Below are 27,620 nucleotides of genomic sequence, written 5' to 3'. Positions count from 1 at the left end.
TCCTTAAAAGTGTGGCTAAGCATTCAATTATTATCAAAGTATTTCTTTTTAGAAATATATTAAAATGCAATTCAGTATATTTTTAATGCACTTCAAATTCTCATGGTGGGAAAATAGATGTATTATAAACATTCTAATCGAATTTCAATTATATTTTGTATAAATTTAATAAGACGTCTTTTCCACCTGGGTTGGCCTTGACCTTACACGCATTAGTAATTTTCCTGGTATTATTTCTCACTTCTCATCGCTTTACTCTCCAGTCCAGCAGGTGGAGATAAGACACATACGTTTGTTTGTCAAACACCAGTAAAACCTCAGAGGAAGAAGTTTTTAGACAGTCCATGGTTTCACAATGATCTCTGTTATGTTGTGATGCTGTTTTAATACAAACAATTATAAGTTGTATTTCTTTAAATAGAAAAATACAGTTCCGGTCTGCAAATTCATGTGATATTCTCATTCTCACAGTCGTGAGTTTTTAAGTAAGCAGGGATATCTTCTGTATCATCTGAAGTGAGATCTGCTGCTGTCAAGATGATGTTTGTTAAAAAAGAGAGTGAGGAGAACACGAGTGAACCAGAAACCTGGAGAATAAAACACGAGGAACAAGGTTGGTATCTATTCTTTTTTCATCTTTAATGACTGTTTGAGGCATAATCAAAGATCCTTAATGTAAAAATAAGACATTTGTCATTAAAAAGTCTTAAATCAATGTTTCAAAGTTCTTATTCAAATGTGACTGAATTAACACTTCAGAAAACTTAATAGACTTTATTTTTGTTTTGGAATCATAAAACTGTTGAAGTCAAGAGCGTATGAGACTGAATTTGTTTTTTAACTAGAAGCCCAATTTAAAGTCGCTATAGGACTGGTTATTTTTAATGATGTGGATGTTTTAGTAAAGAATTATTTGTTTGTTCGGGAAATTTTACTGTAAATCAGTAACAGTTTTGCAGCTGGCTTTGCAAACTGACTTTTACTGTATATAACTGATAGCATTGTCACAACATTGGAAGTAAATTTGTTTATCCAAATGTCTGATCTGTGATTTCTCGAGAGTAATTATTCAAGTTAAGTCAGACAAGTTCAATTTATTTGTCTCAGAATTGTTTGTGTGTCTGTGTGTGTGTGTGTCATGAAATCAAGGCAGTGACCAAACTTAACTACATTCTCCTAATAGCATGATTATAATCTGTTACTTAAATTGTGATTAAATTATATACAAAAGGAGATCAACGACAGCAGACACTTCCCTTCAAACAAAACATTCAAATCAGAAGCTAAAATAAATGTAGAATATAGACATTTATTTCTATATAAAAAATAAAACATTTGTACCTCAAGAAACATATTTTCACGTGAAAACATGGGTGCGCCCATATTATTAAAATAATAAAAAATACAGGTCGTGACCCCTTTAAAAAGTATAAAATTTGAAGTGCTGATACCTTTAGAGTCCCTGTAATCAGCTGTGAAATAAGAAACGGATTATCAATGGCTAGCTGTGCATTAAACAATTTGAATGCACGATGTGGAGGTGAAGACCCACCCGACTCGCAGCTGAGGATGTTTGCCTCCGCGAAAGGACTTGGAACTACCTGTGCAGTTAAACGAATTTAATCAACACCTGTCAGCCAATCAGAATCGAGTATTCAGACAGACAATGGCATAATGTAGATTAGGAAAATACTTTTCACAATACATAAAAGGGCATATTTACACAATAATATTCTAAAAATGGAAATTTGTTTCTCAACATTTTTAAGGTTTGCATTTCTTTATGAAAACAGTATCATCATGTGCATGTGTATAACGTGTTCAGTTTATAGGTACGGTGGCAGAGAGAGATCAATGCACTGCAAATAGGAAAATATGTATATATATTTTAAAGTTTGGGAGGAGCACATTCAGATAATTAACCTGGCAAATTCATCATCAGAAATTACACCATCTATCCTATCAGCTCAAGAGAGAACTTCTCTAAATAGCCCAAACCATCTTACCTTCATTCTCAGCCCTAGCATCCTGACTCCTCTCCATAGGCCCATTCCTACCCCAGCACAGGGTTGGGGGGGATCCGGGCCTAAATAACAAGTACTGACCCCTCTCCTCGGACAGGGGGAATACCCTGGGTTCGGGAGGTATTACTGAGCATGCAAAATACACATAACCTTTACTCTGTTTATTATATGTACAGTAAGTGCAAACATCAATGTGACAACACACATACATCAATTGCTCAGAACACAACCAAATAAAGAAAGCGCTGCAAATGAAAATCTTTAATGCAGCTGTCAAACTGATGAAGTATTTGCATGTGTTTTCTGAAGTTGCAGCACATTGAGCTTTTGGCCACCTTGTACAGATGCATAGTCATTCTTCACAAAGTGGTCTCACCATCTACTGGCCTGGAAACACAATGCAGTGTTTTTAGCCATTTTCATGGATCTGTGTGAACAGAGACAGTTTTGACAAATGTTTTAATCTGTAAACAAATATTTTATCCTTTTAATTTTCCAAATGTCCCCATTTATTTTAATCTTTTACATGATTTCATTTTAGGCCTGATGAAAGTGAAAGAAGAAAGACAAGATCTGAATGAAGTGGAGGAGAGCTATCAGGATCAGAAAGCTCATGATGTCACTGGAGAAAAATCAGTGAGTTGCAGCATTCAAATAACAGACGTCCAAAATCCTTTCAGCTGCTCCCAGTGTGGAAAATCTTTCAAATATAAAGGAAGCTTTATGAAACACATGAGAATTCATAGTGAGAAAAAGCCTTTCAGCTGTTTTGAGTGCGGAAACACTTTCACGTGTAACGAAAACCTTAAGAATCACATGTTAATTCATGCTGGAATAAAGCCTTTTACCTGCTCTGATTGTGGAAAGAGTTTTACACAGAAAGGACACCTTAAGAGTCATTTGGTAACTCACACGTTAGAAAAGCGTTTCAGCTGCTCTCAGTGTGGAAAATCTTTTACACGGAAAACAAACCTTGAGGATCACATGTTAATTCATGCTGGAGTAAAGCCTTTTACCTGCTCTCAGTGTGGAAAGAGTTTCACACAGAAAGGACAACTTAAGGATCATTTTGTAGCTCACACTTCAGAAAAGCGTTTCAGCTGCTCTCAGTGTGGAAACACTTTTAAACATAAAAGAAGCCTTATGAAACACATGAGAATCCATAGTGGGGAAAAGCCTTTCAGCTGTTATCAGTGTGGAAACACTTTCACGTGTAACGAAAACCTTAAGAATCACATGTTAATTCATGCTGGAATAAAGCCTTTTACCTGCTCTCAGTGTGGAAAGAGTTTCACACAGAAAGCACACCTTCAGAATCATCTGGTCACTCACTCTTCAGAAAAGCCTTTCATCTGCTCTCAGTGTGGAAAGTCTTTCACACGTAAAGGATACCTTGAGACTCACATGTTAAGTCATGCTGGGTAAAAGCCTTTCAGCTGCTCTCAATATGGAAAGATTTTCATCTATATAGAGGAATTGCACTTTGTAAGCGAGGCTGCGTTCCACTCCACTTTTAGACACGTGCTCGCAAACTTCCCTGAGCACTTCCCCTCAGGTGAATCCCAGCTGCCATTTGTAAGTGCGTTCCACTTTGTGAAGTGAGTAAGGAAAGTTTTAACATGGACAGTCCCTCAACCCCTCGATTTTGAACGAGGGAGCGAGTCATATTCATATGAATGAAATTGTAACGTCGTCATAGATTTTGTTGAACTTATCCCCACCCCATTTATAACAGCCCAAGCATGCCTATATAAATCTAGAATGCTGCACCAAACACATTTGTAAGGGGAAAAATATAAACAATAACTCCATAACAGATTCTAAGTGATCAAGGGTTTAGGATGTTTCAATTCTGCTCATTAAACGGTTCTACCTGTAGTAAGCACTCATGCAGTGTAATCAATGACGTACATCTGATTGAATGAGGTGGAAGTTTGTGAGTGAAGGGTATAAATATGGACTGGAACGCAGTAGATAAACATCACATTTAAATTTTTGGCTGAACCATCCATGTAAGGTTTTTAAAGGTATTACTGCTCCTACTGATACTGCTGATCCATCTGGTATTTAACAGTATTTTTATGGGAAGAAAAACAAAACACAATCAAGAATTCACAAACAAATTAAGACCAATGCTTACATTTAGAAATGTATCAGTCCCGTTGGCTCTTTCTCAATACTATAAAACTATAAAATAATATTCATATCTCTAAATGATTATGTTCTTGTTCACACAAGGTTTGAATTCATTAATTTAAGCAAATTGTGTCTGTTTTGGCATGTGTAAAAGAGTAAATATGTATGTATGAAATGTGTAACAGTCAAAAGTAAATTTTCTGTTTACATGTAACACACTGCTACTCAAATAAATGTAATTCATGAATTCATATTTGCATATTCATTGCTCTACAGACATCTTGGAGGAATAATTTTTGGTTTTGACTAGTAATTTATTTTTTACTCGCCAGAATGAAATACTATTAAATAAAGTTCTCTCTATACACACACACACACACACACACACAATTTAAATTTTAGTTACTAAATGGTATGGGGCATGGGCAGCTGTGGCCTAATGGTTAGAGAGTTGGACCGGTAACCCGACGGTCACAGGTTTGAGTCTCAGTGCTGGAAGGAGTTGTGGGGGGGGGGTTTGGTGAATGAACAGCACTCTGTTCCACTCTCAGTACTCATGACTGAAGTGCCCTTGAGTAAGACACTGCTCCCCGGGTGCTGGATCTATAGCTGCTCACTGCTCCGGGGGTGTGTTCACGGTGTGCTCACTTCTCACTGCTGTGTGTGTGCACTTGGATGGGTTAAATGCAGAGCACCAATTCAGAGTATCGGTTGCCATACTTGGTAAATGTCATGACTTTCTTAAATGGGCTGTGCAAGCCATAATTCATTGTCACTCTCACACACTTACTTACATTCTCCTTTCACATACAAACATGTCTATTCTCTCTCACACTCATTCTCGTTTTACATTCGGGTCATTCCTGTTATACAGTGACTTTTATGTCCCAATGATTTATTTAGTCATATTTTCTATGAAATGAGTCACATATTTATAAGATATCTCTTAAAATGTATATTTAGGTCTTTATCACTTAAACAGGGATAATATAAATTATAAATACAATTTGTATTTTAGAGTCCTTTTCATGGATATATGCATTCAATTTTATGATGTCCTCAGTGCAAAGTAACGGACACGGTTAACCACCAGATCCTCCTCAAAAGGAACCACACTTCAGTGGTTTGAGTCTTACCTATCAGACAGGTCCTTCAAAGTATCTTGTAGAGGTGAGGTGTCCAAGTGACAACATCTAACTACTGGGGTGCCTCAAGGCTCAGTTCTTGGACCACTTCTCTTCTCTGTCTACATGGCATCATTAGGTTCTGTCATTCAGAAACATGGCTTTTCATACCACTGCTATGCTGATAGCACTCAACTCTACCTCTCATTCCATCCTGATGATCCGACGGTAGCTACTCGCATCTCAGCTTGTCTAACAGATATTTCTTGCTGGATGATGGACCATCACCTTCAACTCAACCTTGCCAAGACAGAACTGCTTGTGATTCCAGCAAACCCATTTTTTCATCACAGTTTCACCATCAAATTAGTCACATCAACCATAACTCCTTCAAAAACAGCCAGAAGCTTTGGTTATGATTGATGATTGCAAGTGACGTTCTGCAAGTGAACATTGCTTGATTGTGCGATCCCAAAGAAGCACAAAGTCACTTTTACAGACTTTTAAATTAAATGTTCCCTCCTGGTGGAATGACCTCCCCAACTCAGTCCGGGCAGCTGAGTCCTTAGCCATCTTCAAGAATAGACTTAAAACCCATCTCTTTCATCTGTATTTGACCCTCTAACTTTAGCACTCTCTTTTTCTATTCTATCTGTTTTCTTTTTATTTATTATATTGTTTAAAAGCCCTTACTATTTATACTGTGTTAAGCTAACTGAGACTTGTTATAACACTTATATATCATTGCTCTTTTTGTTTTTTTTTGATTGCTTTGACTGTCCTCATTTGTAAGTTGCTTTGGATAAAAGCGGCTGCTAAATGAATAAATGTAAATGTAAATAATATGATTAAAAAACTTTTTAAAAATTTGTTTTTATTATGTTAGAGACAAGGCTTAACTACTTCTATCCTACATATAAATAATGTGTAATATATAGTTAATATAGATATAAAATATATATAAAATTTTCTTAAATTATCGTGTCCCTGGAGTAATTTTCCACCCTGCTAGTACATACTTTCTCGCCTTCCAAAACCGACTGCAATTTCATTGAGACCACTTTATAAAAGTGACAATTTATTTTTCCCACTGGAATTCATCTGTACAAACTGAGATATGCTTCAACTCTCACTCATTTTTTTTTAGTTTGTGAAATGTTATTCTGCTTGTCCCACCATTAAAGTTCCACCCTTGTTAGGCTATTTTATGGAGAATGTTTGTGCTATCAAATTTTTTAAAAAACAAATCTAACATATTTATAAAAGTTCTGTTAATCTGTAGAAGTTTAGCTAGTTAAATGTTGATCACTCAATGAGCTATGGCTAACTAAGCTCAACATTTTCCACCGTTAGATTTGTTTTGCAACCTTGCGCAATTTCAAGAAGTAAGGCATTCCTACAATAATTTACACATACAAAAAAGGGAACCAAAACCCTCTCTACAGAATTTATGATTTGACAAATAGACCGAGCACATTAAACAGAAAATAATATTTACTTACAATAGTTGTGTAACACACAGAAAAATTAACACACACACCGGAGTGCCACAGGTCTGCGTACTGAGCCCTCTTCTGTACTCCCTATTCACCCATGACTGCTTTCTCGTTTATGGCTCCAACACCATAATCAAGTTTGCAGATGACACCATGGTGGTAGGTCTGATCAAGGATTGCGATGAGTCAGCCTACAGGAATAAGGTGCAGCACCTGGCTGTGTGGTGTGCCACCAACAATCTGGAATTAAACACCCAGAAGATTAAGGAGATCATTGTGGACTTCAGACGGACTAGGAGTTATGCACACACACCCATCTACATCAATGGAGCTGTAGTGGAGCATGTGTTGAGTTTCAAGTTCCTTGGCATCCACATCTCTGATGACCTCACCTGGTCCCTAAACACCTCCAGGCTGGTCAAAAAGGCACAGCAGCGCCTTTACTTCTTACATAGCCTTAAGAAAGTTCACCTGAGTCCCGGGATCCTTGGAGAATTCGAACACTGAGAAAATTGAGAGCATATTCACAAACTGCATCTCAGTATGGTACAGCAATTGCTCTGCATCTGACCGCAAAGCACTTCAGCGGGTGGTGAAAACTGCTCAACGGATCACCGGCACCCAGTTAACTTCCATCGAGAACATTTATCACAAGCGCTGTCTGGGCAGGGCAAGAAACATCATCAAGGATGCCTCGTACCCTAACCATAGACTTTTCACCCTCCTTTCATCTGGCAGTGTGACACTTCTGAACTCCTCACCACCAATCTAACCTGCACCTGCAACCTTGCTGCACTGGTTACAGTATTTTAAAAATATGTATTGCGGTACTCATATTTTGCACAGACTGCTCATTGTAACTGTAAAACCATTTTATCAAAGTGTTTGGTTATGGAGAAAACAAATTGACTGGACTACTATTTATTCCATGACTTGATGGAAAATTGATTAAGAAACATCACTTAAAGGCCTTTACAGGTGTTTTGGGTTAATTAGCTGATTAGAGTGTGACACAAGGTGTCTTTAATATTTAACCTTTTCACAATATTACAATTTTCTGAGATTGTGAATTTGGGATTTTTTCTTAGTTGTCATGAGATAGTGAACTGGTGTTTTTTTTTTTAAATGTGAGTCAAAATCCTCACAATTAAAAGAAAAAAATACGAACTACTTCAGTCCGTGTCCACTGAATTTATTTAATACACAAGTTTCAACAATTTGAGTTAAATTACTGAAATAAATTTTTCCACAACATTCAAATTTATTGAGAAGCACCTGTATATATTTCCCATTGATTTATTTGTGGGTTTATTGAATAAACATAAATTTCTAAATCAAAATGCAGCGGTGTATTCTGTAAATGTATTTCTGTAGAGAAAGGTCTGTCTTCAGAAAGGTTTTGATGGCATTTTTATTATATCTAATAAAGAAGCGTTCATGAGCAGAGCTGCTTTGATTACAGCCATTACTGGAGAAACCGCTGGATCAAATACTATTTAAAATAACTGCTTTCTATTTGAATATATTGTAAAATGTAATTTATTCTCGTGATCAAAGCTACATGTTCAGCATCATTACTCCAGTCTTCAGTGTCTCATGATCCTTTAGAAATCATTCTAATATGCTGATTTGCTGATTGTCAATGTTTTTTCTGGATTATTTGAAGAATAGAAAATACAACGATTTTTATCTGAAATAAAAAAAAAAAACTTATGTAACATACACCATTTCTTTCAAAAACCTTGAAGTCTAAAAGCTTGACGTTTTAAGAAGAAATTATAAAAATGTATACTTTTATTTAGTAAGGATGCATTAAATTGACGATAAAGACATTTATAATGTTACAAGATATTTATATTTCGGATTAACTCTGTTCTTCTGAACTTTCTATTCATTAAAGAAACCTAAAAAATGATATGCTGTTATCAGTGTGTTTTGAGCGGCAAATCAAAATATAAGAATGATTTCTGAAGGATCATGTGAAAAGCGTAATTTTAAACAGTAAAAATATTTCAATATGTTGCTGTTTTTACTGTATTTTGGATCAAATAAATGAAGGCTTGGTGAGCAGAAAAGACTTATTTAAAAAAACATTAACAAACTAACCTTTCAAAAACTTTTGGCTGGTAGTGTATGTTAACCTATAGTTTGAAGATATTCTAATATTGCATATAATTTTCACATATGGGGGAGTATTTAAATCTCTTTTGAACAAGCGCTCTTGCTGGTGGATGAGAAGATACCTCCTGACAATGTAAAGTGCTTTGAGTGCTTAGAAAAGTGCTATATAAATGTAAGGAATTATAATCTACAGGTCTTTAAAAACACCCTAAAATGGTTTAAATCTTACCCATCCAATCTTTTGCCTATTTAAACAGGGAATCATCTCAATTAATGCAAGTATGTAGTGCCACAAGGATTTGTCTTAGGCACTCTGCCATTTTCAATATACATGTTGCCCATTGGTAATATTATTAGAAAATACGGGATTAGTTTCCACTGTTATGCTGATGATACTCAGCTATATATCTCAACGGGACCAAATGAAACTTCTAAATTATCTAAGATAACAGAGTGTGTTAAACATGTAAAGATTGGATGACCAATAATTTTCTCCTATTCAATTCAGATAAGACAGAGATATTAATTATTGGACCAAATAACACTACACAAAATCTTGTAGATTACAATCTGCAACTAGATGGATGTACTGTTACTTCTTCTACAGTCAGAAATCTGGGCGTTATATTAGACAGCAACTTGTCTTTTGAAAATCATATTTCCCTTGTTACAAAAACTGCATTCTTCCATCTTAGAAACATTGCCAGGCTACGAAACATGTTACCTGTTTCTGATGCAGAAAAGCTAGTACATGTATTCATGATCTCTATAGACTGGACTATTGTAATGCACTGCTAGGCGGTTGTCCTGCTTCTTCAATAAACAAGCTACAGGTAGTCCAAAGTGCAGCAGTTTGAGTACTTATGTCATGAAAATATTATCATTACCCTAATTTTACAATGGCTACCTATTAAGTTCCGTATCAGTTACAAAATATTATGATTATCTAATCAAAATAAAAGAGCAGCGCTAAGTCTTGGAGAACTCAAAGGCATCACACACACTCCAGACATGTCACATTCAACACAAGCAGTGGTCTAAAACAGTTTACTTATTCTACAAAATGGACACAATTTTATTTCATGAATGAATAATGAGACATAGAGATGTTTGAAGTATATGTTCACATTTGAATATGTACAGTACATTTATTTGTGTAGAAATGCATTACATGTAAAAAGAAAATTGATATTACACACATTTCTTTCATAGAAGTCATACATAGCAATGCAATTTGCTTAAACTAATATGAAATTCAAATTTGTCTGACCAAAAATATTGTTCAAAGAGAGCTTAATTATAAAAATCACAATTAAAGAATTAAGCCAAAGTGACTGGGAAAAAACGAAAAATTAACTCTTAATAAGTACCAAAATGCATAAAATGTTTTCAGTATTTGATTGTAAATGCCCCCAAAACAAATGAATGCCTTTAATGCCTAAAAGCGGACATCTCATAAAAAACACAGTTATGAAGGATAAAATTGGCAAAACAAAAATGAATAATGACAGAATAGATTGAAAATCCTCCACCTTGCAACTGAGGTCAAAAAATTAAGCCAGAATCAAATTAATCTGAAAGTTGAAAAAGTTGGGTCTGAAAGTTGCTAAATATAGTTCTGAAGTCATGCTTGTGTGAAGTGACGGCTTTCAAATAGTGTCGCGTTCCGAACGTTGTTTAGACGACAAAGGTATTCCGGTATTTTAAAAGTTGATATCATACGAAAAATAAACACCAGTATTCGGTGTGAAACAGTATTACTGCCCAGCATTAGAGACAATCCTTAGAAATCTCCATCCAGATCAGTTCAATTTCCTCATGGCACAGTGATTGCGATGAAGAGGAGTTCTGACACCAGCTTTCCAAATCTTCTCACACGGACAACTCTGCTTCATTGTGAATTCTCATGTGAAAATTAAATCCTTGCTTATAGGAAAAACTGATTCCACACTGAGAGCAAGTAAAAGGCTTTTATGGATCAATGTGAATCTTAAGGCATTCTTTACGACTGAAATGGTTTCCACTCTGAGATCAGGTGAAAGACTTTTCCGAAGAGTGAGTTATCAAATGAATCTTGAGTTGAACTTTCTGAATGAAACTCTTTCCACACTGTGAGCAGACAAAAGGCTTTATTCCACTGTGAATGAACATGTGATTCTTCAGGCTTGCTTTACGTGTGAAACTCTTTTCACACTGAGAGCAGGTGAAAGGCTTTTCTGAAGAGTGAATAAACACATGCTCATTGAGATTTTTTTTGTGTGTAAAACTCTTTCCACACTGAGAGCAGCAGAAAGGCTTTTTTCCAGCATGAATTAACTTGTGGTGCACAAGGTATCTCTTCTGTTTGAAAGTCTTTCCACACTGGGAGCAGTTGAAAGGATTTTTCCCAGTATGCATTATCATGTGATCATTAAGGCTTGCTTTACGTGTGAAACTCATTCCACACTGAGAGCAGCTGAAAAGCTTTTCAGAAGAGTGAATAGGCACATGCTTATTGAGTTGAGTTTTCAGAGTGAAACTCTTTCCACACTGAGCGCAGCCGAAAGGCTTTTCAGAAGAGTGAATACGCACATGCTCATTGAGTCGTTTTCTCTGTGTGAAACTTTTTCCACACTCAGAGCAGGTGAATGGTTTTATTCCAGCATGAACTAACATGTGGTACTTAAGGCTTCTCTTCAGTTTGAAAGTGTTTCCACACTCAGAGCAGCTAAAAGGCTTTTCAGAAGAGTGAACACGCACATGCAAATTGAGTTGTTTTTTCAGAGTGAAACTCCTTCCACACTCAGAACAGGTGAAAGGTTTTTCAGAAGAGTGAATACGCACATGCTCATTGAGTTGTTTTTTCTGTGTGAAACTCCTTCCACACTCAGAACAGGTGAATGGTTTTATTCCAGCATGAACTAACATGTGGTACATAAGACTACTTTTCAGTTTGAACGTCTTTCCACACTGAGAGCAGCTGAAAGGCTTTTCAGAAGAGTGAATACGCACATGCACAGTGAGTCGTTTTCTCTGCGTGAAACTTTTTCCACACTCAGAACAGGTAAAAGGTTTTATTCCAGCATGAACTAACATGTGGTTCATAAGACTACTTTTCAGTTTGAACGTCTTTCCACACTGACAGCAGCCGAAAGGCTTTTTGACCTCGGTTATCTGAATGTTGCCATTTTCAGTTTTAGAGAAACTCACAGATTTTTCTCCAGTGTTGAAATCATGATCTTTCTGATCCTGATGCTTCTCCTCCACTTCATTCAGATCTTGTCTTTCCTCTTTCACTTTCATCAGACCTGAAATGAAAAAAAATTTATGATGAAAATCATTGATGCATCCAATGTGCGTGAAATACCCACGCTCAGTTGTCAAGTCATCATAGGCAAGTTATGGCAATACATTGCTATTATAGGTTTTCTGAGGATGTCACCGACTGTTAAAGCATTAGATTTAAAGGTGCACTAAGTGATTTTCGCCAAATTATTTTGAAATTTGAAAGTTCCAAAAGAAACACGATCATACCCCAACAGGGGTGTATTCCAGAAAGGAGGTTCAACAAACTCTGAATTAAAACTTGAACTCTGATTTGACTTACCCTGAGATAGGAAACACAAGAGTTTTTGGCTTCAGGACAACTAAATTATGTATGTTGACTGAGTTTACTCTGAAATTATGATCACCATGGCAACAGCACCCAAAAAAAATCTTCTGCATACTACACAATACTTTATTTCTTAATCAACATTATAATATCAAAGGTGAAAACCGTCAGAACAGTAAGTTATTAAACAAATCTTCATGTGCATTTTAGCCAAGTGGTGTAACTTTGCTTTGAAATATTTGTGTCATTTTTGCTGTGCACCTAGGCGCTCCTGCTCAGCAAATAGGGAAATATTCATGCCGGGGCACAAAGTAACGCAATTAGTTGTAACACAAGTGGTTTGAATATTTACCAGTTCAATTATCAACATTATACAGAAACAAATGTACGGCAAAATTCAATAATCTTTTGAAGATATCAATGAACATTTATTTTAACATAGTAAAATTACAATATTGAATTATTAAGTAAAATTTTCATCCCAGTTTCCTTTATTCATTTATGAGACAAATCTGCTATCATTTTAATCGCAAATCTGTTATTTATAAGTTCAGATCGCTTTTTAATGCTTTGATAACTAGCAGTTTTAAATTCCACTTGCGCAGATGAGGTACCAAGATAACACTGTGTTACAATGTGCTATTGTATTACATTATCGATGTAATTTACTTTAATGAATTTTTTAATGAAACAACGAATAAACACGTTGATAAAGACTGCCAGTCTTTAGAATTAGAATACATGTAAAGCATTTTTTCATATGGTCAACGTGCCCCTCGAATGTTACAATGTACCCCACCTACGGGGCATGATGTCAAATTTCCCTTCCATTTTTTGAGGGTAAATAAAGAAAACGTATATACTGCAATTACGAAACAAAGCGACATATTCTAGGGCTGTGCAAAAATAATCGAATGCAATTTTCATGCCCATCTCCTCAGTAAAGGCGCTCCTGTGATTAGTATATCTCCAGCACGTGTGTTCAGATCAGGATTGCGAGGTTTTCTAAACAAAACCAGCCAAATTGCTTCTCAAAACTATTCCAATCGTTTTTCGGGTGATAAAACAAGTTTTTTTGGTGGGGTTCCCTTGATCTAATATTCAAATTTTAGTGGCTAACCAACCAGCAGACTTGGCACCACTGGTTGGCATTTACTATACAGAGCCGTAATTCACAGATAATCTACACAAAATCGATTTTAAAACTGCAGGCTATTCTTTGTCGATTTTGAAAGCGATTTTGTGTTAGGCTCTGTGTAGTAACTGTTGCTCCACCTGAACCAGTGTTGCCAAGTCTGCGGTTTGAAGCAACCCCAATACCAATACCAATAACGTGATATTTACAAGACGACCACTGGCACGGCACCAACTTACCTAAACTCACTGGTTAAATCCTATGTGCCCTCCAGAAGTTTGCGCTCTGCAAGTGAACAACGCCTTGTGGTACCATCCCAAAGAAATTCAAAATCACTCTCACGGACCTTTTCCTGGACTGTGCCCAGCTGGTGGAATGACCTCCCAATCTCAATTTCGTACAGCTGAGTCTTTACTCATTTTCAAGAAACATCTAAAGACTCATCTTTTTCGCCTGCACTTAACCTACTAACACCAGTACTTTTCCTTTTCTTGTCTTTTACATAAAAAAATAAAATAAAAATGTATATATACCTGGCTATGCGTTCTATACTAGACTAACTGAGACTTGTCATGGCACTTGTATTCTGTTGTTGTTCTCTTGTTGACCTGACTGCTTCTATTGTTCTCATTTGTAAGTCGCTTTGGATAAAAGCGTCTGCTAAATGATTAAATGTAAATGTAATGTAAATATTTAGCGCATTAAATGCGAATTTTACCAAGGCAACCCTGCCAAAACCAAATTATATTTTAACCCCGGGAAGCAATCTTTTACCGGAGTTAAATCCATTCGATTTTTTGCATAGCCCTAATTTATCATTGACAAGTCGTCCCCTTGGAATTATAAGGTTCTATCTGCGTTCTGAGTAGTTTTCAGATATGAAGCTTTAAAGTTTTTGTGTTCCATAGACGTCTATAGATAGAACATTTTAGTTTTTTCAATAAAAAATCCCAAAATGTACACAACTTAAAATAAAACATCACATAATGTAAATAAATTGTCACAGAATAAGAATATGTGAATAACCTTGTAATTCCAAGGGGACGAAGTGTAAAATAACAGTGGATAAAATAATAATAAATAAAATCTGAACCCCAAGTGGATGCACACAAACTGAAAATGTCAAAAAGTGTTACTTTGTGCCCGCTTTCCCCATATAAACCAGAATGCACTCGAAGCGCAAAATTTATTTGGTCGCAGTCTGGAGACCTATAATCAAAACAGGTTATTAAAATTTGTATATATGAATAATAAATTAAATAATGAAAACTCGCCCACTCGATTTTAGTTTGTATGAAAGGTGCATATCTATTAATGGCACGTCCTTGTGGAGATGGCGAGTCAGTGGCATTCGGCAACCCCTTCTCTGCACCCGACACTGACCCAGAAAGCACTAGTTTATTAATAAATAATTAAAATGTCTTCTTTTCCCCCGACACATTCAGAATCACTTTGCCGGTGCTTTGAGGCAATTGCTTTATATACGAGCTTGAGCGTGGAATGCCTAGCCTATATTACAGTATGGTTGATTTTATTATATTAATCAATTTAATATAATGTGCGAATAGTTAACTAAAATCTTTAGTAGAGGGCAGGCCTACTTAGCACAAGTAAGCTCTCCATTTTTAAAATAAAATTCTATAATGGCATTACGATAAGTGTGACGGCTGCAAGTTAGAGGCTGACATTTTTTCGGTATTCCCGCGGGATTGGGAACAAAATCACTATTAATCATGGGATTAAGACGGGACGGGAAAAATGTCAGCGGGAGTGGGCGGGAACTTAATCCATCCCTATTATACACAAATATAGCTTGCCTTTCATATTAATAAACCATAAACTGTGGGCGTGCAATATGACGATTTTTGATCGTGGACAATAAAAAGGTCTCCACGATCTGCTTTTGAAGAAATACCGTAGTATTGTGCTGCAGCGCACATTCTACCAGCTGCAGTTCTGGCGCCCTCCGACATATAGTACTGAACCACATGCATTCACAGCAGTGTTAACTCAGCGCTAGACTGAGTTACTCTCTCATTCACATGTGCTTTTAAATGTTTCATTCGCGCGCTGCTCTGACCTGTGCTTTTTCTGAGCTCCGTTTACATGTGAACAGAGTATGTGAATGGATCGGTGTGATTCTGAGCGAGCAGATCTTTTAAAAGCTGAGCGTGGTTCTCACTCACTCCATAGCGAATACAGTTGGCTCTCTCCTAACAGAAGGTTATAATGACAGCAATAACCGAGCGGGGAGTTAAAGGCTAGTTCCCAAGGAGTTTGTCTGTTCCTTTTACAGAGTATTTTCGGGTTAAACCGTGATTTAAACAGATTCAGCACATTCATACGCAGTCGCTATCGCAACAATGCACTAAAAAAAGGAATCTTACAGTGCTACTTCATCTGTATCTGATTTTGAATGAGCAGAAATCTGTAAGAAATGCATCGATCTATATAGATAAAATAACTCATAAAAATGTACGGTTTTTTTCATCACAAACAAAATTTGCACAGCAGAAAACAGCAATTAGGCAATTAGGCTATACCTTTTAATGCTGACCATGTTATTAGTTTGACATGTGGTAGGAAAAAAAAGTTTGCACAGCTTAAGCCACATAGAAACTTTTTTATTTTAATATAGGCTACGTTATGAACATAACATTGAAATAAAAACATACTGAAACACCTTATCCACGGAATGAAGGCGGAGCGGTGTTTCTATCAGTGAGAGCGGGGCGGAGTGATAATTAATAATCAATCAGTTGATTAATCAATCAACTAATCAATCTTTCGAATCCGTATACGTTTATTTGTGTGCTCTCCGAATAACAACGAACCGTTGTGCTTCTGAAAATTAATAAAAGCAAACAAGATTCAGTTTAGGTCTAGGTCATGTGAACTTGAGCGAGAAACCTTGAAACCCAATGTATGAAAAATAAATCTAGAGAGTGAAATGTCTACTTTCAAATAAAAGAAAGAAAAAAAGAAAACATGTGGGTTTGCATAGATGATTTAAATGAAATGTAATGTGTGGCTTTGAGTTCATTAAAATAAAAATTAAAAATATATATTTTTTAAAAGTGTATTTTACTAAAGTGGGCATGCCGGAATATGTCAGTTACATCAGTAGCCTACTGTTTGTGTGTGTGTGTGTGTGTGTGTGTGTGTGTGTTTTAATGTAACTGACAAATTCCGGCCAAAAATGTCACCCTCTACTGCACAACACGTTGTTGTTGGAATATGCGAGTTATGCATGAATAGGGAGTCAAATGTATTAATTTATTAATTCATCACCCCAATTAGATTATGAAGAATGATTTGTTGATCTTGTATTCCATTTAATACATAGGCTACATTCCGCAATATATTTTTCAAAAAGTGGTAGGGACAATATCGACCCTGACCAAAAGTGGTGGGGACATGTTCCAACAGTACGCCTATGTGGTGGAAAAATAATGTAAAGGTATCAGTTAAAATCAATCAGGTAAAGCTTCAAAACCTTTTGTAAAAGGTTAATGTAGACATTTTTATATAAGCATTTGACATATTTAATAAATATTCAAACAAAAGCCAACATTGATAAGTTTTTTATCCATTTCTATCTGCTAATATCTGTCCTGTGCACTCAAATGGTGCGCTCTCTTCAAGACACACCCACTCTTACTGCTGATTGGCTACAAGTGTGTTTTAGGTCTTGGTCCGATACTGTGGTCAACAATGTTTTTCAAAAATCGCTTTGTGAACCTTTAAGTGAATATTAATGGCACACTAGTGTTTTGTGGTTCTGAAACCAGCAGGATAATCGACACCCCTTAATCAATAATTAACCGTTCACCGCGGTTATGTTAAATTACAACTAAAATTTATTAGAGATCAGAACACCAGCCCTGCGTCCCATTGTGCATACTATCCACCCCATCTGCCCTAAATAGTATTGAAATGTACTAAGATCACATAATTTAGGATGGATAGTGTAAACATTCGGACACATCACATCAGGCACCTGCAGCACATTAAAGTTAAATAATGTTAGGTCTACACGCAACTGATTTCCCTTCATTAACAAAATGAAAGAAAACCCGCACACACAAGCGAAAATAAAATGTAAACCTTCTCTGTTCAGCTGAATTTTAAGACATTTGAAACGTTTTAAGCTTCAGTGGATAATAAAGAACAACCACCTTGGTCCTCGTATTTTATTCTGCAGGTTTCTGGTTCCTCGTGTTTTATTCTCCAGGTTTCTGGCTCCTCGTGTTTTATTCTCCAGGTTTCTGGTTCCTCGTGTTTTATTCTCCAGGTTTCTGGTTCCTCGTGTTTTATTCTCCAGGTTTCTGGTTCCTCGTGTTTTATTCTCCAGGTTTCTGGTTCCTCGCGTTTTATTCTCCAGTTTTCTGGTTCGTCGTGTTTTATTCTCCAGGTTTCTGGTTCGTCGTGTTTTATTCTCCAGGTTTCTGGTTCTCTCGTGTTCTCTTCAATCTCTTCTTTAACAAACTCCATCTACACAGCAGCAGATCTCAGTTCAGTTGTTACTCTTCCAGATATATCTGCTTACTGAGAGGACAATAATAAAAACATTTTTTTGAATGGATTCAAAATCTTTTTGAACACTAACGTTACCGTTAAATTTCTTACAGTTAGTATTAAGCGAGCATCACGACAAAACAACAGAGAGCGCGGTTGAACTAATCTTCCTCCTCTGAGGTTTAATGGTGGTTTGCAAACAAACGTATGCCTCTTAGCGCCTCCCGCTGGACTGGAGAGTGAAGCGCCAATAGGGGAGAAATAATACGGCAAAAGTAGCACCTTTATGACATATAATTTATCTGCTTTCAATTTAAATATAATTACAACGTTTACAAAACACTTGTTTTTAACTAGCAAATATTCAAAGGTTCACATTTGGAAAAAAATTATGCTTCATTTATGCTGGCCTGAAATGTGACCATTTATGCAGTGGCGAAGCTAGAGTTTTATACATGGGGTGGCCAAGGCTAATTCAGGGGGTCCATAGACCATGACAGAAAATCAGTATATAACTCCAACCTGGCATTTAAAAAGCATTAATAAATCCTACGATTGCTGATTACTTCACATTACCCTACATTAGCTACATTTATCTACATTATCACAATAACCAGTGGTTGGAGCAAAATATCTATAATTAACTTGTAGGCTATAGTGTATTTTATAAATGTTGTTCAGAGAGCCTAAAACTATAAATTACTTCAAACAGGGCTGCCAGATTTTGAGTTCAGTCTGGAGTGAGAATTATTCAGGAATAAATAACAAGCCTGCGATTAAGTACACTATCTACTATCTAACTACACTTTTTTTTTTTAAGAAAACTCTTCTGCTCACCAAGCCTGCAATTTATTTGATCCAAAATACAACAAAAGCAGTATTATTGTGAAATTGGCCTATTTTTACTATTTAAAATAACTGCTTTCTATTTGAATATATTTTAATATATTTGAATTTTTGGCATCTTTACTTCAGTTTTTTTTTTTGGGGGGGGGGGGGGGGTGAATAAATTAATACTTTTATTTAACAAGAACGTTTTAATTTAAATTGTCAAAATGATGATAAAGACATTTTATATTTCAGATAAGTGCTGTTCTTCTGAACTTTATTAATCAAAGAAACCTGAAACAATTCTAGCTGTCTTAAACATAATAATAATAATAATAACAGTATTTATTTTTATTTTATTTATTTATTTATTTATTGCGCAGCAATTCAGAATATTAGAATGATTTCTGAAGGATCTGTGACTGGAGTAACGATGCTTAAAAAATCAGCGTTGATATCACAGGAATAAATTACATTTTAAAATATATTCAAATAGCAATCAGTTAATATTTCACAATATTACTGCTTTTGCTGTCTTTTGGATCAAATAAATGCATTTTTATCAGGTCTAATTGTAATAAAAAGACCAATTATGATTAAATGTAAAAATTCAACTGTGGCAAAATTCTCTCTACTGTACATTTTTCTACTAATTTATGGACACAGAGTGTGTTTTCTGCTCTACATTTTTTTTAGCTGGTGTCTTTCCGTGGTTGAAACACTCGTTGAGTGATTACATAATACCATTGGCGTAGGTTTAAGGGGGGACGCTAGGTACTAGTCTCTATCAATATTTTGAAATAACAAATTTGTCCCCACCAATATTTAGCAAGCTCCTTTGAACTACTATTTGGATCTTTGCACTGTTATTTGGATCGATTCTAACGGCCAGGACAACGATAGTACAAGAAACGCTGTAATTTGATTGGCGGCGGGGTATCTGACAGGCTACACGCGCGGGCCGGGACTACTTTTGTGCTTGCACTAGCAGCGAGCGGGTGGTGTGTGTGTGTGTGTGTGTGCGTGCGCATGTTGACGACGCCGACGGTAAGTTATCAGGGCTGTCTCTCTGCCACATACAAAGGCCAGGGTAAAAACATTTTAATAATCTGTTTTTTTTTTTTTTTTTTGCCCCTTATTGTACTTTGTAGATGCCACCCAAAAAGAAGAAAGGAGACATAAAAAGCTTTTTTATAAAGCAGAGTCAAGTAGGCAAAATAACTAGCTAGCCACACAAATAAACTAGCAGTAGTGACTGACCAGGCTTTCAAATGTAGATTATACTGTGGAAAATAGTATTAACTGGTGATAGTATGTGTTACCCAGGATGATAGAATGCTACGTTAGCAAGTAACAATGTCAATGAGGCTGTACCTTAACTTAGAATCTTGCAGTCAACATAAACGTGAGTGTGCTGGAGGGTAAATAGTGTTTATAATAGAAAAAGGTTATTATATTTATTTATTTAGATTTGTTTCCTTGTGACAGAGTATCTTTTGTTAGTGTAAATACTAATGTACATAATAATTTATGTTAATAAAACGTTTGGTCATTCAGCTTTACACAGTCTCAGGTTTTTATTTTTATTTTTTGAGAGTGCATTTTTGAGATTATACAGTTATACTTGCTCTTTAGGGACAGTATACAGGATGGTATATCAGGGTCAGGATACAATATAATGAGATGAAGTTGGTTCACTTCTGTATTGTGATATTGTGTATTGCCAACAGTCCGAAATAAAAAAAGGAAATCACCATTAAATCACTGGTATCTTACAACAAAAGAATTCCCGGGGGTGGGGGGTGTCCCCACCAAAGCTGAGACCAAACCTGCGCCCATGATTAAGGGTATTCAATTGTTAATTTAAAATCTTGGTCAAGATAGTTTGTCCACTATCTCTCATCAGCATCAAGAAGTGATGACATGAAGGAAACTGTTTTGTCATTGATGGTTCAGCTTCTGAGGCTCTTGATATACAAAGTCTCCACATTAAGATCAGCTGAAATGTTTTATTCCAGTATGAATTATCATGTGATTGTTAAGGCTTGCTTTGCGTGTGAAAGTGTTTCCACACTGAGAGCAGCTAAAAGGCTTTATTTCAGCATGCATTATCATGTGGTAATTCAGGTTTGCTTTACGTGTAAAACTCTTTCCACACTGAGAGCAACTGAAAGGCTTTATTCCAGCATGAACTAACATGTGATTTTTCAAGGCTTCTTCTACGTGACAAACACTTTCCACACTGAGGACAGGTTATGTGCTTTTCTAAAGTGTGAGTTAACACATGCTCTTTAAGGATTCTTTTCTGTGTGAAACTCTTTCCACACTGAGAGCAGCTGAAAGACTTTATCTGAGCATGAATTTTCATGTGATTCCAAAGGCTTCCACGATGACTGAACATGTTTCCACATTGAGAGCAGGTGAAAGACTTTATACCCGTATGTTTTAGCATGTGATACTTAAAGCTTCCTTTGCGTATAAATGTATTTCCACACTCAGAGCAAGTAAAAGGCTTTTTTTCATTGTGAACATTCATCATGTGTTCGTCAAGGGTTCTTTTCTGTTTGAAACTCTCTCCACACTGAGAGCAGGTAAAAGGACTTTTGGCTTCTTTTCTTTGAATGTTGCGTTGTGAGCAACTGCTTACAGTTTTGGAGCAACTCACTGATTTCTCTCCAGTGTTGGCATCATGAGCTTTCTGATGCTGATGCTTCTCTTCCACTTCATTCAGATCTTGTCTTTCCTCTTTCACTTTCATCAGGCCTAAAATGAAAACATTAAAGGTGATGAAAATCAATTGGTACATTTGGAAAATAAAAGGAAATCTTTGTGCTTTCAACACAACAGCAAGCAAACATTTTTTCTTTGCATTTTCTTTTTTAAGTTTTCCATACAGATGACAACATTATCAAAACAACCCCTGCTAACACAGATCCATGAAAACTAAACTAAAACATGATGTTATGCTGACAGACCAGTAGATGGCAATGTCACTGTAAAGAAAAACTGGGTTTCATTTCTTGTTTGTGGATCCTCCTCTTTTTTTTCTTTCCTTGCCTTACCTCTTGTCTTATCTCCACCCCCCTTAGGATGTGAGGGAAGGATGCAAGGAAAAGAAATGAAGACGGAGAAATCAAAGGATCAGCAATGGAATATTCTTGACCACTCCAGCATCACTTGACAGTGTCATCAGCTTCACTAAAAGGATCTGCCCCCTATATTGTTAAAATTTCTTAAGGAATTCATAATGAATATTAATAAAGCAAGATGCTCTCTTGAAATATATGGCATTTATGGTATAGATGCACCCCATGCACCTATTAACTGAACACATCATATACACGTGCATGACCTCACTGTTGACAAATGTGTATTTCTGTAGCTTGCAAACTTTTGCACTTTGATACCCATTTTCAGGAGTTCACAATTAACGGCACCGTAGATAAACGGCCAAAATGAATAAAAAACTCATTTTGTTTTCTATGAAAATTGTGTCTTCTAAACACCTCCTTAAGCTGAACCCAAATAGAACATTAATGTGTAATTTACATGACACCATTTTCAATGAAAATGTATGCATTTGGACAGAAGAGATCAAATGTCATATTTGTTTTGCAACATGGTGTGTTCCAGACTAAGGATTTTCATAGTGGAATTGGAATTTTCAAACCTTGCCGATATTCGACTGATAGTCGAATCATATGTTTGAGGGCGGGATAAAATTCATTAACAAGAGTCAAGTCAGACATTCGACTAACATAATTACTAATGTTCACACACAGGGAAAATGTGTAATGAACACCTTGCAGATATAAACGGGGCAAATAATGTTTTATGTTTTGATGAACAGATAGCTAACACTTAACGTCGGCGAAACCATAACAATTAACTATTTATTCATTTTTACAATAGTGCTCTTATAATAACATGCCTAAAATGTTAGCAGTTAATGTTCTGCATTTCTGTTTTGAGCTGCGCGCTGAAGATGACCAGTAGAGTGACGCATTTGATAGCAAGTTTTTAATCAGTGGGATTCAACCCATAATTTCATATAGAATATGCTTTATTATTTATACAACATAACTTTAATATTAGGACTTACAGGCTATTTGCAAAAAAGGGCCCGAATGCACATGAACATATCTGGGGGGTTCTGAATGCGAACTCCTTTTGTGGACGCGTTCTTCACAAAACAATGTGCAGAAACACGGCAGCTAAACTCTAAAAATTCACAGCGTTTTATTATAATGATGTTCTCATTATAATAGTGTCTATATAACAGTCCCAGTCATAGTTATTAATATTGTGCATTGTAGTTTGACCTGCTCACACGCAACAGAACTACAAATGAAGCGCTCGAATCAAATCCAAATGTTTTATCAGGTAAATAACATATCCACAATATATATAAACCTGCTGAAATGTTTTGAAATCACTTCTATTTCAAATACACTTCTATTTTCAAATACCCTACCTGTTCGAAAAAATCCTGCTCTGTGTCAGTTTGAGTCTTGGGAAAGTTTTAAATCCCTGCCGCCAAGATGCTCTTCTCTCAGTCACGGATTATGGAAAGTGAAACATAAATCTATAGGGGTGGTTGGTTTTATTCACACACTTTAAAATATTAATTTGAAGCTTCTTTCTTTTCAGATTCTTACAGATTCATCATAATAGGCTGTATGTTAACTTATTGGGACAAAACCGGTAGTTCTGTGTGAAATCAGACACTTGAGCTCAACCATGCGTGGGTCGGTGTTTTTTCCAGCCCGCGGGTCCCGCTTTTATGAAAATATTTGGCCCGCCCAAGCCCGCCCCGCAAATAAAGTAAAATTTCTTGACCCGCCCCGCCCCGACCCGCCCTGCGCATTGAGGACATCATGAAAGTTATGTTGCTACTTAGACCTTCGTATCGTAACCTTATCAATATAGGCTAAAGGTAATTGCACTATGATGGTTCGTTCGTGAACAAATCTTTTAGGTGAACGAATCGTTCTCGTTTACGTAATCCACTGACCATAGACAGTAAAAGACTAATTTCTTTTTCAATTAAGTTCCTCCCACAGCAGCGCACGAGTGCGGCACTATTAGCTCCGCATGCGCAGCTTGTGAACATCTCTGAACTAGGGGTGGGCGGATCGATCTAGATATCGATAGTATCGATGCCAACAGTGGTATTGGTATCGGATCGATACAATTGTAATTGAATCGATATTTTAATTTAAATATCTCTCATCTACGTTCATTATACTTTGCTCGTGTCTTCTACCTCTACAATCCTGAGCAAACGCTGCTTTCACATCCGGCCCACTTTGCTACTCCCCCCCCCCCCCCCCCCCCCCCCCCCCCCCCCCCCCCCGCTCTGCTGTGATTCGTTATTTTGTCGTCACGTGACTCACGGACACAACGCGCCGAGGAGCAGCGAACAGAGGCCGGGTTCACACCGCAAGCTGCAGAAGAGCAGAAGCAGCGCGTATTTTTTTCGGTGCCTATGTTAACAGATGAGAGCGTTCACACCGCACGCAGAAGCTGCGCGGCAGAGCGTTGCAGAAGCAGAGCAGAAGCAGCAGTGCCGCGATCGTTTCGGCGCTGGGTCTATTTTTGCTGCGCTGCTGAAGCTCAGTTAAAGTGAAAGTACACCTTTGATGGACAAAATAAATATGATTTCACACAAAAAGTGCTCTAACTGCACAAAAAAAGCACATCTAGGGTGTTTTAACAAGAACTAGAGTATGTTACGAAAAGGAAATTAATATAAAAAATATGTATAGAAGATAAAGTGACCATGGCCAAAATGATCATGATCATGGCCAAAATACACATGTACTTAAACGAAAATTTGCCCAAAATTTGCATTAATGATATCTACTGTGTTCTTAGCAAATTACATAAAAAATGTATGATATTTAAAACCACATATTTTTATATTTTTTATTATAATTTTATTTTTAATATATATATATATATATATATATATATATATATATATATATATATATATTTTTTTTTTTACAAAATCTGTTAAAGTACTTACAGTTCTATCCAAAAATAGACTTTTTTTTGCCGAAATACAAAAACAACTTTAAATAATTTATATTGCTAGCTTAGCCTTGGAGATTTATTTATTATTAGTAGTATTCTTTTAATAACTAGGCCTATGTATTGGCAGAAGAACGGATGTCGTGCTAACAATCATAAACAACAGCACGTGGTGTCACAGGCGGTGGTCTTCAGAGTGCACCTGGAAAGACAATAATGGACGACACTCGTCTCATTGTGGAAGTTGAGAAATATCAAGTTCTTTATGATCCACACAATGTACTTTATAAAGACTTGCAGGAGAAGGAAAAAGCATGGGATGAAGTTGCAGCGGCTCTTATTGCAGATGGTAATTAATTTTATAGTGTTTTTGACGCTTTCGCTGGCACACGAGCAAACAACTCAACATTTGATTCAAAATTGATTCAATTGGAACCATTTATTTACAATTTCTAAATTACACATAAGCACACAAATAACAAAAGCAGGTGATACATGCATATATAATAAACAAGTAAATGCTGATTTCAAGATGAGCAGGAAGTCAAGGCTGTGAACCATCTACAATACACATAATTTAAAACCGTTTATTAAATTGGTTTTCAGGGTGTTTTTTGGTAAATTTGATTGCAAACAAACCCAGTGACAAGATGGTAATATGCACCATGTTCTCTCCTACGTCGGTTAATTGGATGAACCCAAAGTCTGGGTCTTTTTAGTCTCCTTAATAACAAATATAGCGCGATGGCCTTTCTTCTATCAACAACACGTACTGCACGGAAAACAAAGACAGCAAAACAAAGATCCAACAAAAGTAACAATTAAATTATTAATTAAAAAAGCTTCTTGCCTAGTCTTTTTATTTAAATGTATTTTAAATGGGAAATAAAGCAATGCGAACGTACCCATTATAGAGTTGCGCGCTGCCTCCGCTGTCGGTGTGAAAGCAAAATAGGCGCGCGCTGCTTCTGCTCTGCCTACCTGCTGCTAACGCGCTGCTTCTGCTCTGCTGAAACTTGCGATGTGAACCCGGCAGCGAAGCTGATGGCACACCTAGAAGGGGGCCTCAGGGAAGGTAATTGCACAGCTTTATTTGTTCTTTGCTTGCTCTTCAGTAATAATTGTGTGCACTTTATTTAATTTGCTTTTAAATCCAGAAAAAAAAGGGAGATTTTTTTTATTCTTTATTTATTTATTTTTTTAATATTAAAAGGCTGTAAATAATTCATTCTACAGTGCATAACAACTAATAATTTTGTGGACTTCAGTACATTAATAAAAAATATTGGGTAAATAATTGATCATTCATTCACTTCAGAAATAATGACATAGACCTACTGCACTCCCCTACACAAGTTTTTTTTTTTTTTTTTTAAGTAAAAAGTATTGTATCGGTTATACTGACACTATATGTATTTGGTATCGGATGTAGATCTGATATCGCAATATTTCTTTACCCGCCCCAACCCGACCAGCGGGTTACCCACGGGTTATGAGACGACCCGTGACTATCCCCCATATAGTCAGAATGGCATAATCAATAACACCCCGCGAATATTCGGCTGTTAGATTGGTAGTCGAATCAGGCTCCTCGAATCAAAGCATCGAATCGACGACTATTACAAAAGTACAGTGTCATAAATTAACTTTAATTACTTTTTTTGGCAGAAAACAGGTAAACTTTTGCCCACAAAATGTCTGAGATACCACGAATGTAAAAAAGTGAATCTGATGTGTCTCACGTGATCTGAGATCAAGACATTTTTGCAATTATAAAAAAACAATGAGCGAAAATAAAATATTAATTTTATCAATCAGTTCCATTCCATTTTAACACATTTGAAAGGTAGATTCTTTTAGACATTTTAATGATAGTTTTACATTAAGGGAATTAAAACTTTTTAAGGATCAGCAGACACCCTGTCAAGTCTATGTTACCTTGTTGTACCACAAACAGTCATCAAAGATGAATAAGGAATAAAGATCAACCTCCTTGTTCCACGTGATTTATTCTCCAGGTTTCTGGTTCCTCGTGTTTTATTCTCCAGGTTTCTGGTTCCTCGTGTTTTATTCTCCAGGTTTCTGGTTCTTCCTGTTTTATTCTCCAGGTTTCTGGTTCACTCGTGTTCTCTTCACTTTCCTCTTTAACAAACATCATCTTTACAGCAGCAGATCTCAGTTCAGATGATACTCCTCCAGGTATTCCTACTCGCTTCAAAACTTAGTCATAACTGTGAGGATGAGAATATTAAAGGTATTTGCTGAGCTGATTCAAAAACTGTTTTTTCTACTTACAGAAAGTAAATTTTCTTACAATATTAAGCCAGCATCACGACAAAACAACAGAGAGTGCGGTTGATCTAATCTTCTTCTTCTGGTGTTTAATGGTGTTTGGCAAACAAGCGCATGTGTCTCAGCGCCTCCCGCTGGACTGGAGAGAGAAGCGACAAGAGGATCGATGGAAATAAATGAGAGAAATACTTAGCGAGTGTACAAAGTGCATTCTTTCAGTCAACGTTATATAACATTGTTATGAAATAGTAGTCTGTTTGTGAAATTGACCAGTATTAACTATGGAGAACTGGACGCCTCAAGTAGACAGATTTTTTT

The 27,620-nt window shown here is 36.4% G+C and overlaps 2 protein-coding genes and 1 long non-coding RNA gene across 4 annotated transcripts; 1 reads left to right on the top strand and 2 right to left on the bottom strand.

The window, feature by feature from the left end:
- Positions 1-335: 335 nt before the first annotated feature.
- On the top strand, positions 336-22,255 carry LOC113097004 (uncharacterized). Its single transcript, XR_003288755.1, has 3 exons — positions 336-613; positions 2,566-2,660; positions 22,064-22,255. It is a non-coding gene; the product is annotated as an uncharacterized LOC113097004 (long non-coding RNA).
- On the bottom strand, positions 10,027-18,921 carry LOC113096986 (gastrula zinc finger protein XlCGF26.1-like). Its single transcript, XM_026262210.1, has 2 exons — positions 17,807-18,921; positions 10,027-12,188 (listed from the first exon to the last, which is right to left on the bottom strand). The coding sequence occupies exons 1-2, from the start codon at positions 18,120-18,122 to the stop codon at positions 10,933-10,935; spliced, it is 1,572 nt and encodes a 523-aa protein (XP_026117995.1). The 5' UTR covers positions 18,123-18,921; the 3' UTR covers positions 10,027-10,932.
- Positions 20,575-27,605, bottom strand: LOC113097002 (gastrula zinc finger protein XlCGF49.1-like). 2 transcript variants are annotated; one of them, XM_026262234.1, is made up of 3 exons: positions 27,325-27,605; positions 27,000-27,241; positions 20,575-21,737 (listed from the first exon to the last, which is right to left on the bottom strand). In XM_026262234.1, exons 2-3 carry the CDS (start codon positions 27,166-27,168, stop codon positions 21,109-21,111), a joined length of 798 nt encoding a protein of 265 aa, XP_026118019.1. In that variant the 5' UTR covers positions 27,169-27,241; positions 27,325-27,605; the 3' UTR covers positions 20,575-21,108. The 2 variants fall into 2 exon arrangements, with proteins under 2 accessions (XP_026118019.1, XP_026118018.1); XM_026262233.1 differs by lacking the exon at positions 27,325-27,605 and having other exon boundaries at positions 27,000-27,285.
- Between the last annotated feature and the right edge of the window lie 15 nt (positions 27,606-27,620).

This window comes from Carassius auratus, unplaced genomic scaffold (assembly GCF_003368295.1).
Source record: "Carassius auratus strain Wakin unplaced genomic scaffold, ASM336829v1 scaf_tig00216060, whole genome shotgun sequence".
NCBI lineage: Eukaryota > Metazoa > Chordata > Actinopteri > Cypriniformes > Cyprinidae > Carassius > Carassius auratus.
The sequence above is the reverse complement of the archived record's forward strand: the minus strand, read 5'-3'. Positions and strand labels throughout refer to the sequence as shown.

Excerpts from the sequence above, each read along its gene's own strand:
- LOC113096986 (XM_026262210.1), bottom strand. The coding sequence starts at position 18,122 with ATGGAGTTTGTTAAAGAAGAGATTGAAGAGAACACGAGAGAACCAGAA. Across the intron at positions 12,189-17,806 it reads AATAAAATACGAGGACCAAG|GTCTGATGAAAGTGAAAGAG; the intron begins GTGGTTGTTCTT and ends TTTTCATTTCAG.
- LOC113097002 (XM_026262234.1), bottom strand. The coding sequence starts at position 27,168 with ATGATGTTTGTTAAAGAGGAAAGTGAAGAGAACACGAGTGAACCAGAA. Across the intron at positions 21,738-26,999 it reads AAATCACGTGGAACAAGGAG|GCCTGATGAAAGTGAAAGAG; the intron begins GTTGATCTTTAT and ends TTTTCATTTTAG.